This window comes from Kryptolebias marmoratus, linkage group LG9 (assembly GCF_001649575.2).
Source record: "Kryptolebias marmoratus isolate JLee-2015 linkage group LG9, ASM164957v2, whole genome shotgun sequence".
Classification (NCBI taxonomy): Eukaryota; Metazoa; Chordata; class Actinopteri; order Cyprinodontiformes; family Rivulidae; genus Kryptolebias; species Kryptolebias marmoratus.
This window is the reverse complement of record NC_051438.1, coordinates 6,444,937-6,459,508: the sequence shown is the minus strand read 5'-3', so window position 1 is coordinate 6,459,508 and position 14,572 is coordinate 6,444,937. Positions and strand designations below refer to the sequence as shown.

The 14,572-nt window shown below is 37.7% G+C and overlaps 1 protein-coding gene across 4 annotated transcripts in view; it reads right to left on the bottom strand.

The window, feature by feature from the left end:
• il1rapl2 (interleukin 1 receptor accessory protein-like 2) overlaps positions 1 to 14,572 on the bottom strand; it is a 562,673-nt gene that overhangs the window by 458,256 nt on the left and 89,845 nt on the right. For all 4 annotated transcript variants that reach the window (XM_025007400.1, XM_025007402.1, XM_025007401.1 and 1 more), the window contains exon 2: positions 5,860 to 5,968. In XM_025007400.1, the coding sequence (XP_024863168.1) occupies positions 5,860 to 5,947 (88 nt within the window). In that variant the 5' untranslated portion in view covers positions 5,948 to 5,968. The remainder of the gene's footprint in view (positions 1 to 5,859; positions 5,969 to 14,572) is intronic.

Below are 14,572 nucleotides of genomic sequence, written 5' to 3'. Positions count from 1 at the left end.
CTGAAGTTGTTGTGCATTCGGAGCCAACAAAATTATTATCTGTCATGCTTGTTTTGATCAGTGTTTACATTTGATCTTGCTGCCACCTACTACAGTGCAGAATTGCTCTTCTGCAACAAGAGCGGCATGCTGAAAGTAAAAAACAAATTCAAGTATCGATCCCATCATGCTAGCATCAATACGGTCCGACACCAAAGTTGGCATCATATGTTGGTGTAGACTCTCAGTCATCCAGGAACATGGCAAATCCAAAAAATAGAAAGAAAAGCAACTGGACTTTTATTCTGTAGCTAAAGATGTGTGGAGTTCTGAGCTTTAAATTGCATGACATTGGTAATAATATCAATCTTTGGGTTGATCCATGTACCCCTACTTCAGTGATGTAAAAATCGGATGAAATGCAATATGACCATTCAGACTGAGGTCGCTTTGAAAAACATGTATCAGACTAGCCAATATTAGCCTGTGAAAACAATCTGAGCATATTTACTTACAAAGAAAATGTTGCCATTTTTTTATTATTATTTTTATTAGTTTTAGATCAATTTACAATACAAAGAATAAAAAAGAAACCTGTGCTGCCTCCCACATCAACATAAAAGAGAGAGAAAAAAAATACCACAAAAAACAAAACTACAACAAAAAAAATTCCACAAGAATAAGATAAATTGTTAGCTTATTCTGCCATTCCACGTTGCCTCACAGCCGACAAAAGAGGAGAAAAAAGATAAAATAAAATACTAAAACACTTAAGTAGAAAAGATTCAAGAGGACCCCAAAGTTTCAAAAATGTGTCAGATTTGTGGTTGAGATCATGAGTCAGTTTCTCCAGAGGGAGGATGGTGGATATCTGTGTGATCCACATAATCACAGTAGGGACACATGATGAAGACCATCGTAGTAAGATGCATTTCTTAGCAAGGAATCGAAGAATGGTAAACAAAGATTTAGAAAGTGCATTCAAATTACTTGGGGTAGCATTTAGTAGATAAAACACAGGAGACAAGGAGAAGTGGACGCCCAAAACAAAATGTTGCCATTTTTAATTAACTCCAGTCTCAAGCATTTCGTAGCAGTTGATGCAAACTTTATTATGTAAACTCAACACCTTTGTCACTTTTTCATTACATGAATATTTTGTCAGAAATGTCTTGAAATTCTGTTAGAATTTACACCGAGCTGCACTGAAGTGCTTCTGTTCACTGTTGTTGCTGTCATTGGTACTGTCAAATAACCACAAAATTCCATATAAATAACCATGTAATGCAAAACTGATAGGGATGTAAAGGTGAGTAAAATAGTGTGTGGGGGGGGGAGGTTCTTTCAAACTGAAGTTGTTTCAGATGGCAGCAATCCACTAGTTGTTAGCTTGTCAATACAAAATTAAACTTTATTTCTCCTAACTGAGATTGTTCAAAGACCTATCTAAAAAAAGTTAAGTCATTGATAATAACTCGTACACAGAACACCACTTTAAAATGGCTGTAATATCCTTTTATTGCTGTAGTATCTTTGCAGTTTATTTAATGCTTTCTAAATTATGCCCCTTGTATAAAAGTATAAATGAATGTCTGCAATCATATAGGTGCAATCTCAGTGAGAAAAAACTATGTGTAGAAAACATATTTTTTACTTTTTATTTTTATGCACTTGTCATCAAATATTAAACATGCTCCCCAAGCCAGAACTGAACCAGGGCAGCTTAAGAGCTGCTGTCACATGAAGCTGTTTGACTTGTGAGTGGATAAACGTGAGGAGTTTCCAACAAAAGGTCAGACAGACTTCCGTTTTTATACTTTAATTGTTTTGTTTCTTTTCCTGTTGTACACATATATGATCTGCTGATTGTCTCGATCTGTCCATATATCACTTCAAAGTATTGGATCAGACATCACCACCCCGCTCTCTGCCACGTCCTATCACAATTTTGCTTTTGCTGCAGCAGGTGCTGCATCAAAGCAACGCAGCGCAGTGGGGAGACTGGCACGAGCAAATGGTAGTTCCTATCCATATGGTGTCCAGATACATCCACATACACACACACATACATACAAGCAAGAGAGAACAGATCTAACAGCCTATCTTTGGCTCGCCCACATAAATGTCCGCTTGGCTCTGCTCTGATCACATAATTGCAGCGTACACACCTCTCCCACACACACACAGAGAGCACATATCCCGAGAGCTAACACTGTAGTTTACACCGAAATACTCTTGAAACCTGGATACTCAGAATCGGAAAACAACACACACACACACAAGCGCACGCACACACAGTCACATTTCAACTGGACAAGAAGCGGACAGTTCACACATGCAGGTACGCTCACACACACAGACGCTCGTAGCAAATAGCAAACAAAAACTCCCACCAGCTCACCCACACACAGCGAGCACAATGCAGAGGGAGTCTGCCAGAAACACAGACAAGCAGAAAGGATGAAAGAGGTGAGAAAAGACAAAAAAAAAAAAATAATAAAATACAGGAATCGGCAAAGAGTGAGGCAATTAATTACTTTTTTTCACTTTGTGTCTATGTAACCTGGAAGTTTTGCCACATCCTGGATACGCTTGCGTTTTGTGAAAGTTCTTTTTCTTTTTTTTGTCTCCACACAGAGCATCACTTTACAACGAGTCATCTTTGGAAACTTCACACACAAGGCAAACGTGTAGATACAGCTTTTTTTGAAAAGTATCCAATTCCAGTATCTTATATGTGTCCATAGTGTGACAATTCTGTGTCATTTACGCTTAATTTAGTAACATCTTATGTGTTTGTAATATTCAAGTCATTTGAGCACATCACTTTCAAAAACAAACATTTTATAAGTTACATCAAGTGCAAGGTTATGCATATCCATGGTAACAAATACTTTGTATTATCTAGAAATCTTTGTGTATGTTGTACTGGACATTGGTCTAAATCCCACTGACCTATGAAAGCATATTGCTGCCACTACAATAAAATTAAAAATAGCAAACAGTGTCATTGTTCAAACAATATATGTTTCAAGCTACAACATATTTTTTGCTCCTAAATTGTATTATTTATAACAAATTAGTTTCACGCTAATATACACTTATCACATCATAACATGATACTTTTAAGAGTTCAAACAATATGTTACCCTGTAAAATATACTGTTTTAGAATGACATTTATTGTAATGTAAAACATTTAGTATAGAAACATAAAAATATAATGTTACAATTGGGGAAACGAGACTGTTTGAACAATAATGTTTAATTTCTGACAAACTATAATATGGTATAATAATATGATTATATATATAGCATATGTATGTGTGTAACACACTGAGGAGTTTAGGATCCAGGGATTGTGTCCTTGTAAAATTATGTGTTCAGGAATATGTTTGGGTGAAAGAGTTGGGAATACATGCAAGAGGGTCTCTGTAAATGTCAAAAACAATAAATATAAAGATCTTTACAAACACCCATCCACAGAAACATGCAATGTGCAATCCAAATCTTCATTAAAAAGGTTTTCTGTTCTCAGCAGTTGAGTCTTTTTTTAAGCTGTAACAAAGGAGATATTGAAAACAGCGACATAATGTGTAATTAGCAGGAGGTAGAAGAATGGTGCTTAAGAGAAGCAACCATTTTGTAAGGTTTCCTAAGCAGACAACGTTTCACAAAACAGACTATCTTCTCTTTTTATATTTACTGTATATGTTTGAAAATTTATGCATGAGCTCAAAAGGAATTGGCCTACAATTCATAGCCATCACCATTTCATTCTAGAGAATTATAAATTTCTAACTTTTGCAAGAAAACATTGAGTTCCAAAGGAATTGACAAGCTAAGCTGCATCATAACTGCTATGGAAATTTGAAGATTAAAGTTGTTTTACAGTTGTTTGGCAGCAACAAGCCACACTTGTTGTTGGACTTATTCAGTTTAGCCTTTAGCTCTCGTCAGTCCAGTCAGAGACTCTGTTTCTCCAAACTGAGGTTGTTCAAAGAGCTATGTACAAGAGGTGGGATATTAATTGTTCATAACCTTTCCACAGACCCTCAGGGGTGTCAAACTCCAGGCCTCGAGGGCCGCTGTCCTGGAGGTTTTAGGTTTTTCTGCTCAGCACACCTGATTCAAATGGTTTGGTTAGCTCCTCACCAAATCATCAAGTTCTCCAGGAGCATGGCAACAAGTCATCCATTTAAACCAGGTGTTTTAAAGCAAGAACACATCTAAAACATGCAGGACAGTGACCCCCGAGGAATGGAGTTTGACACCTGTGCTTTAAAGGATCAGAACTGTTGCATTGGGTTCTAATCCAATGTGATTCAGACATGATTGACAAAAAAAGAAAAAACATCTGTGAACAAATTCTTATTCAAATGTTGCTAAAAATATAAAATTTCATGCAATTAACATTACATTGTCAAAATACACACTTTAACTTCTATTCAGTTGGGCCTATGCTCCAATTTAAAGTTTTAAAAAAGGATAGAGGTAGGACTAAATAACAATATAGCTGAAATTTGTTCTGAGTGGATTGGTGGAGTTAATTACCATGATTTTGAATAATATTTCATTGTCATTTATCACATCTGAGATGCAGGAGAATAAAATGGTTCCTCAGACCAGTCTAAAATAAGTAAAGAACAAATAAATAACCTAAAGTTCCATTCATAACAACAAAATCCAGAGGGAAGCTTAAGGGACTGAGTTCACGGACCCGCTGAAGGAGCTGTTCTTCAGCCTTGTTCTCTGGGTCTTCTGCCTGAGGGTGGGTGGGGTCCATCATTATGTTCTTTGCTCTGGTTCTGCATCTGTCAGTATAAATGTCCTCTAGTGAAGAGAGGTTGCTGTTGGTCATGATTTGAGCTGATCTAATGACTCTTTGCAGCTCCTTCTTGTCAACCTGAGAGCAATTTCCATACCAGACTGTAATGGAAAGTGTCAGGACACTCTCCACCAAACACACTAAAAAGAAAGTCTGTGCAGCAGCACTGAGGCCGGCATGTTTCAGCTGGCCTAAATGCATTATTTATTTATTTTAGTTTTACTAAGAAAAAATCTATGTAATTTTCAGGTTTTATTGTTTTCAGGAATGCAAGAGAATTAAAGGACTATTCTTGATAACTGAACCCCTAACTGAAAAACAGCATTTTCTATTTTCTGTGCAAAACCAGCAGCAAAGTACACCTCATTGTCCACATTCCTAATTTCCCATTGAGTGTAATACAACGCCTTGACACTGCGTGCCATACGTCAATAGCCCAATCACACTCTCCACATCAAACCAATCAGCGAGACACAACAAATCGATTATAAATAAAAGATCATCAGCAGATCTGTCATCAGCTGGCCTGCAGATACACAAACGAGCACATCGGCAGCAACAATAACAGCGGCACTCAGACAGGCTGATCATTACACACCCTCAGCAGAAAACGAGAGGCAGATACACAGAACCCGGAGATAGAGTTTGGAGAGGAGTGTTATCTGAGAACAGAAGAAGTGGTGATTGCAGAGAAAACAGAGCTGGATAGAGCAAAGAAGTAGTACAAACCACTGCGTTGAGTCAAGAGATTTCAAATCATCAGAAAGCACAAGAGCAGAGAAAATTACTGAGGAAAAAAAACACGTAGCATGGCTTTGACAGAGGAATGAAGAATACGAGCGAGGCTGAGTAAAATGAGGATAGCATGACAAACACTGAAAAATCATTGAGGGGTTTAAAAAAAAGGCAATTAAACAAATAGAATATCAGTGATCCAAAGGAATGAAATCTAAAACTTAAAAAAAAATAGCCTGAGGATTTTCGACAAAAGAAAAGCTCAATTTTGGGAAAACTAAAAGGTAAGCATAAATACACAAAAGTTCTTTATCCTACCTGAATTTCTCTTGGAGATGTACTTGACATCATCACAGGCTCCCAATGTAACAAGGAGGAGAAGGACAAGAAGAGATAAGGTCTTCATCTCCCTATTCTCCACTGGCTCCTAAAGTAAATAATACAGAGAAAACAGTTTCAGAGTTCCTCTTAGTCTACAGATGAAATGTCCTCTCATGTACATAGTGTATGTAAAAATAAAAACATCAGTCTGAATATATGTTTTTGACATAGATACCATAGCTAATCACATTGGAAAAATGTTAACAAAAGACATTTAGTAAAATTCTCCAAACATACTGCGATTTTATACATTTATCTTAAATAAAACCTTGTTTGAGTATAACTTTTAGGCTTTCTTTATATTTGAATTATGATAACATAAAAAAATACTCTGTGAAATTTTGTCAAAAATATAAACTAAAATGAATTCGGGAAAAAAAAATGTAAAAACCAGGGTAGAAAACTTGCTCAAACTGTGTGTTTTGCACTTTTATTGGTGCAGACCATTTTAGCTACTGTAACACTATTCAGTATTTTACCATATATGCCGGTGTGTTTTAAAAATCCTTTTACATGGGTCAAAATCTCAATATAAGTAAAACAATGCATTCCTGCTACATGCTCAGTTCGCAGAGGGTCATTGTTCATTTGGAGACACATTTGTGGCCAAGCTTTAACTTTCTGGCGAATGTCTGGAGATACTGCTTCAATATTTCCCTAAAATGTTATTTCCTCATGATGACATGTATTTGTTGATGTTCACCAGTCCCTCCAGCAGCAAAACACCCACACAACATGATGCTGCCACCTCCATACTTCAAAGTTAGGATGGTGCAAGCTTCCCCCTTTTTCCTCCAAGTGTAACAATATTCATTTGGGGTGTTTTATCCTTGGGACAAAACACAGGGGCAGGTCTATCCTGAGGACAAAAAGATAGACCAGCCTCTGTCTGAGAGTCCCTGTTAGATTTGAAATGCCCTCGGATGTTCTGTTTGGAGAAAATCCTTCAGATTTTCTCAGATACTCCAGCAACGTAAGGGATGACAATGATTTTGTTTGTTTTTGATCCCTGTTCTGTTCTGTGGTGTGTTTTCTAGATTCCTTTGCTGACTTGACAAAAGCCCAGTTAGGATGACATGTTTGGAGAGGTTTTTTGATATGTTTCTATTCCTTTTCCTTCCCTACTGTATTCGTGGGAACATGTTCATCCCAGTGATGTAGAGTTCTGATGACAGACAGTTTGTGTTCCAATAGGTGGTGAGAGTCAAACAAAGTAAAACACCTTCAGCTACAGAACAGAAGTTCAGTGTTTTTTTTAGTTTTTTTTTTTTACCTCTTTTGGATTTGTCCAATCCAGGTCCTGGAGGGCCTCTATCCTGCACGTTTTAGTTGCTTCTCTGCTTTGACGCAGCAGATATGAATGACTAAGTGATTAACAGCCCTCTGTGGAACCTTAAAGCCGGCTAAAGAGCAGGGAAACAACTAAAACATGCAGGATAGTGGCCCTCCAGGACCAGGATTGGACAACCCTGGTCTAAAAGGTTGTCATTTTGTCAATCACGCAGTAACATGACACTTTTTAAAACTTTAAATATCTAATTGAAACTGCATATTTGAGCATACAAGGTTTGAGCTGCAGGAATAAAAAAAAAAAAAACAATGTCTGAAACAATTTGTCTGAAGTGTATTTTTATTCTTTAGTCACATTTGTTTACATGAAGGAGCAGGACTTAAAATATGTCTTGTAGCCAGCCACTAGGAGGCACTTGTCTATTGTAGTTTCAACTTCTAGTTTCCATTCCTGCCTCTAGTTATAAAATATCTCAGCGGTTGGAACAATCTCCTGTAACTATCTCAAGAACTTCATAAGTCAACAAGAAGTTGACACCTAAAAAACATTATCTGAAATGTGTGTATTTTTAATAAGTCCAAAGTCACATTAATTTATGTGGAGGGGGCAGGATCTAAAACTTGGATTGGGACCAGCCTATGGACGCTGTTTCCTCTCAATACTCAATACTGTCTATGCTTCTATGGAGTATTGAGATACTCCATAGAAGCACAAGACAGGTAGACAAACATTAGTCTGGAGCATTAAGCACAACTATAGAGCAACAGAAAGAAAGTGCAAACACTGAATTTAAACATAGGATTTTGAGGTTTCAAATATGTTTCCATTTATTTAAAAAATAAACTTTGTTGTTAGATTGAACAATAAAGATAAAGGATTCTGAGAAATAAACTCTCAGAGGCACATTTTTGAGTCAGCCATGTAAAATTATCCTAGTACAAAACAATCACATTTGCTTGTGCTTTCTTTCAAAACATTGTGGTATATCAACACTTTGCACACAGAAACACACACAACAGAGATGGAAAATAAAAGATTAGCTATGCCAGTAGTCGTTTTGTGGTGATAAATGGGAATTCAAGCTCCAGCTTGAATTCTGATTGAAATCACATTCAGCTCAGATGAACAGTGGGATAGCGGGTGACACAACTCAGGATGGGGCTGATATTTGATCCACCGCAGCATGCTTTTGAGGAAAAGCAATGTAATACTAGAATTGGGACCTAAAACAGCAAGAGCAAAATGTAATGAACAAAAATAAGATGAAAAACAGTGCATTTTGTCACCACTATCAGCTGGACTTCATCTGCTCCTTATTTCCAAGGGATTCTGCCCATCAAAAGCTTCAAAAAAACACATAAAAGCAATATTTAAAATAAAAAAGAAACACATTATGGCAGGGTCGATTAAACCAACAACAGCAAATAAAAAATGCTGTTGAAAGAGCTGATAGAAATTGTATTATCTTCATTTTTCTGTACCTGTGTTAGACAAGCAAAACTACTGCCAGCTATTGTAACTGTGTGCATTATCTTCTAGAAAATCTGTTGCATGAAAAAACTGTGGTATTGAATGTTTATTCATTTAATATCCAAAAGATGGACTTATTGAGGAACTCCTTTTGTATACAAACGTAAACTGTTGTCCCTGCTGTGTAATGAAAGGAGCAATTTGCTCACTACTCTATCAATTACTAATGTGGATAAATTTCAGCAGTTCTGGTGCTGCATTTTTTTAGTGATTTATAGGGCATATTTTCACTGGTGTGGCCGTGCAAAGGACCCAATTACAGGCAAAACAAGTAGAAGATAGAAAATGAGATAAAACGACCAGCTTCCATCCATGCATTCATTTTCTGTATCCACTTAATCCTATTCAGGATTTAGGAGTTGCTGCATAACCGAGCAGTAAACAGGTGATTGCTGGGATACACCCTGGACAAATCACCAGTTTATCACAGGATCAACAATATGAAACAAACCATCATGCAGGTAAACTTATATACCTATGATCAATTTAGAATCTCCTAACATGCATTTACCAGGTGTATAAAGGAGAGCACCTGGAGAAAACCCAGCCATGTTTACAATAAACATGCCATCTGCACACAGATCGGTCCCAACTGAGATTTAAACTTGAGACTTTCTTGCTCTGAGGTGACAGTGCTAACTGCTGCTCTACCATGCTACAATTTGTTTCCTTAATTTAATCCTGAAAAAAAGCTTCCCAATGCTTGTTTTTACAGGAGATTGATACTGCTTGATATTTAAATTTATTCTTTTTAGGTCACTATAAGCTGTGGAAACAGAGTATGCACAAAAAATTGTTTTTTGAACGTTATTCATTCATCAATAGTTTTTCAATGTTTTTTTTCTAATATTTATTTTCATTTTCATCTAGTTCTTTTAATATTGAAAGTATAGACCAGAAATAGTCTTATTAAAAAAATGAAAAAAACATTGACTTAGTGTACTTTTACACGGGCTCCACTCAATCAAAATGAGCATTCAAAAAGTAGTGGTGAAAACCAGTTTTAATTTATTAATAAAGCTCAGAGACCACCAGTAGGTCTAGAACATATAAAGACTAAAATATCATAACCTATTACAAATGCTTTTTAAGCTAGGGATTTTGAAAAACTTCATTTTGGTGCATCTGTGTAGATACTGTACGTACATAAAACCTTTGCGAAACGATGATCTTGCAGCTTATTTCTCACATACCCACTGTTACTTTAAGCACTAGAAACCAAAACAACAATAACGTTCTTTTGATCAGTTTTTCCACATCTGTCTCAGTTTATTCTGATTCAGTCAACATTAAAGTTTGATTGTCTGCTGAAATGATTAAAAACTGACAGAAAACCTCAACAGAATCAAAGTAAATAGCAAACTGCAAATGTTTTGAGATAATCTTTAGTCAAGCTAACAGTGTTCTTTCTCTGTATTTTAATATGTTAATGTGGACCCGCCCTTGTGTTGATTTTTTTTTAATAAATAGATTTAAAATATCAGTTTATAGATATTTAAACTATCCCTTTAAGCCTCATCTGTACTATTCTAGACAACTTTGAAGTGATGTTCCGTCTAATAGTTGCTACTACTTAGTACCTTATCAGCTTTGGCATCAGTCACAAACAATGGCATATGGAGAAAAAGGCAAAAATCTTCCTCTAGGCTGGGCAAATGGCTAGCCAAATGACTGCCAGTTTTTTATGTATTTTTTGAGGCTTACAAAACAATTGTTTGTCAAAAATGACATACCAGTCTGAAAGAACACTATATTAGCTAATAATAAACCTCTACCTTTGTTTAACTTGTCTCTGCTTTCTCAACAATCTTTTTGTTACTACACAAATGTGTGTGGGGAGCACAAGTCAGGAAAATAAGTCAATTAGTTGAGATTGTTGAGATGGTCAGAGCTTTCTGAGATTTTAAAGATGACAGAAAAGCTTTCATGAGTTGTTGTCTTCTGCTAAATCTAGTGAAATCTGGTACTTTCTGACAAACAGTGGTGTGAAAAACGCAGACATAAAAAGAGAGAGGGAAAAGAAATGCCAATAGAGCTTCACATCAACTGCTAAACTTTGTGACACAAAGACAGAGAAATATAAATAGATCAGTGGCTGGTAGGGATATAGGATGTGTTGTGAGACTCTCAGCAACTACATCAGAGTTCAGCACAATATCAGTAAAACACACCGAGGCTCTGTACACACAGGAACAGAGTTTTGTGGAAAATAGATTTTTTATTGTTTTATTCTTACATAAAGACAAAAACAGTGATTTAGGAGCGCCTAAACTGCATCTATTGAAACTGAGTTACAGAGTAAGATATATCCTTAAATCCACCCTCACATGTGGACAGCCTAAACACAACCTTTTGTAAACGTTCTCAAAGACAAACCTCTAATCTAACCTACGACCCCAAGCCCGACCAGTGTAACAACAACAGATTACATGCTTGTGTTTGAGTTGCAAATTCAAGTTGCTCAACTTCAGCAAGAGAGGGATGTCTGGGACCTGTTGCCTCCGTGACTCGTCCACAGATAAGCAGTAGAAGATGGATGGATGGATGGAAGATAACTGTGAGGGGAAGCGATAACTAAAAAAGTGTTGAATCCTGAAGCCCTTAGAATTCCTTGGAGGAAGGAACATCGCCCACCAGCTTTAATGCCAGAGTTTTAAATTTAGACCATCGATGATGAGATTATCAGTGTCAAATTTATTTTATAGCACATTTAAAAACAACAGCAGTAGACCAAAGTGCTTCACAATTTACACCAACTGTCATAACATAAAACAAATAAAATAACAAAATAAAACTCAGAGATAGAAAGCAACAAACAGAACATAAATTTAGTAAAAGTATCAGAAAAACAGCAACTCAAACTAGATTAAAAGCCAGTGAAAACAGATGTGTTTTTAAAAGAGATTTAAAAAGTGAAAGAGAAGATGCCTGTCTAATGTCAGAGGGCAGGTTGTTCTAAAGTTTAGGAGCCACTGCTGAAAAAGCCCGATCTCCTCTGAGCTTCATCCTGGTTTTCAGGAGAACCAAAAGCAGCTGATCAGATGAACTCAGTGCCCGGGAAGGAACAGAAGGCTGAAGTGAGTCAGAGAGATATGGGGATGGAGCCCATGTAGGGATTTATAAGTCAACAAGAGAAGTTTAAAATCATTTCTATGAGCCACAGGGAGCCAGTGAAGGGAGGACAAAACTGGTGAAATGTGTTCAAACCTACGTGTTCCTGTTAAGAACTGAGCCGCAGCATTTTGAACAAGCTGCAAACGTGAAAGGGAGACCTGACCGACCCCAACATAAAGTGCTTTACAATAATCAAGTCTGGTTGTAATGAAGGCAGGAAGTACTTTCTCACGGTCAGGTCTGGTTAAGTTGAACTATCTGCCTCAACTGGAAAAAAAATATTTTTTAAAACAGATAAAAAATTAACCAAGTTGTAGCTTTTTGTTCAAACCGTAAAAAAATGTTGTGTACAATCTCATATATTATCATAAAACATCATGCTCAGAGTCTGTGCTGTGAATGACTCCCAGCTACAACCACAACAAATTATACTTCAATATCTGTAAAAATCTCTGATTTATCACCATTTTTGTTTAAGCAAATGTCAATTAACTGTGGTGGCCATGTTAAATTGGGTTGACTCTTAAAGTTATAGAGTCATAGAGTCTGAACTTTAATAATCTAATAGTTTAATTACATTTTTATAATATATTTTGTGGTTGAAGGGACTTATTGTCACAGATTTAGTTTTCAGTTTAATTTAATTTGATTTCAGAATGTTTTGATTTGTTTTTTTGTTGCCGAGGCGCCCAAACACAAGAGATTAAAGCTGTCAGGTTCTAGAAGTTCCTGTCATCATGACATAAATGAGACGTCATGACGACCAGGCAGCATTCTGAACCCAGACTGCATCAAGATCAGTCATTTCTCTGTAAGTGAACTGTGCACTATTGATCGTTTGCAGCAAGGCATTAAAAATATTGTTGAGTTTCCACGAGCAGCGCTCCAAGCAGCCTGGACTCTTCCTTCTAAAGAACTTCTAATTCAGGTGAGTTTAGAAGCAGCTGCTCTCTGTAGTATAATTACTGTAGTAAAATAAATTAGGATCAAATCAGTCTAAAACTGTTGTTTGTCGTTGTATTTTCAGTGAATATGGATAAAGGAGACGGCCCTCACATCGACGTGTTCAGTAAGGACTTTTTCTTTTTCTGGTTTCTAATGCAGCAGGTTCTCCCATCATCTGACTTTAAACAGCTTTCTTACTAGAACAAGTTAAATACTGAGAACAACAGAAAAAACCTTTGCTAACGAGACAAAATCTGCAGATATCACAACACATGTACAATAACTATGCAGTGCTGTGCAAAAGTTGTTTTAAACCACCTCTAATTTCCTTTTCAACCTTTATTGTAATCTTAGTCTTGATATCGGGCCATGACAGCATGTTGAGCTGTCCCTTACAGAAACACTTTACACGTGAAAACATGTTGACATGTGGCACATGTGAAGCTCTGGACTCGGAGGTCAGACTTTAGTGGCTTAACCCACCAAATAACTGAATAAATATATAAATGAAAACTTTGAAAGACCTTCAAAACACCTGAAGAAATTTCAAAGAAGTGGGGTTTTAAAGATTACACAAATGTTTGTCTTCTTGACTGAAAGGTTTGACAAAAGATGGGTGACTCAAGACTTTTGCACAGTATTGTACATGTATTGTAATATCTGTATTATATATCTACATAGTGGGGAGAAAGTTATGTTGGTTAGTGGTAATTGTACTAATCAAAAACAAGTAACTCTACATTTTCTAAATGTTTCTGCAGTGCGTCGGCGTGAAATCCTAGAACGAATCGAGCAGGAAGACTATGATGACCTCTTCCAACTAATAGAGGGTTTAGTAGAGTTCATGTTAGAACGAGAACTTCTACAGGAAATCGAGGCTGTCGTAAATGAATTTTATGTTCTGTTGCAAAACAACGCTGCTGATGACGACAACATCGCTGAGGACCATGAGTCTCAACCTGAGGATCCTGAGGAGCAACCTGACGGCATAATCCCAGAACCTCAGGGCCAAATAGTCCTCCCAGGGGCAGACGAGGAAGAAGACGATGAAGGCTACTGGGCCGACGTGTCAGAAAGCGACAGCGGCTCTGACGAGGATGTCCCAGCACCAGCTCTACCACCAGCCCAACAGCCTGGGACATCCAGGAAGAGGAAGAGGGAGGAGGACGACGATCCAGCCAGGAAGAGGGCCAGAAAAGGGAGCGACTCAGAGGAAGAGTCAGGGTCTGCATCCTCCTCTACCTCAAAACACCCAAGGCCAAGAAAACGCAGAGGAGATGAAGATGAGGAGGATGGCAGACCCAGAAAACGGCTTGGATTTTAACAAGGTTTGCTCCCATTACAGCCTCATCACTTTAGCTGCAGGCCGACAAGAAACTTTCCAAGATTAAAGTTTCAGGTTCAGTTTTCTGTGAGCAGAACTTGTTGTTCTAAAGTCTGTCCTGTTTTCTGCTTGATAGGATCTGTGAGAGTCAACTCAGCTCCTCTCCTCCACCCTCAGTGACCACCAACTGAGCTCCTCTCCTCCACCATCAGGGGGCACAAACCGGGCTCCTCTCCTCCGCCCTCAGGGGGTACAAACTCAGCTCCTCTCCTCCGCCCTCAGCGGGCACAAACTCAGCTCCTCTCCTCCTCCCTCAGCGGGTACAAACTCAGCTCCTCTCCTCCGCCCTCAGCGGGTACAAACTCAGCTCCTCTCCTCCGCCCTCAGCGGGCACCAACCGAACGCCTCTCCTCCGTTCTCAGGGGTCATCAGCTGAACTCTGGCTG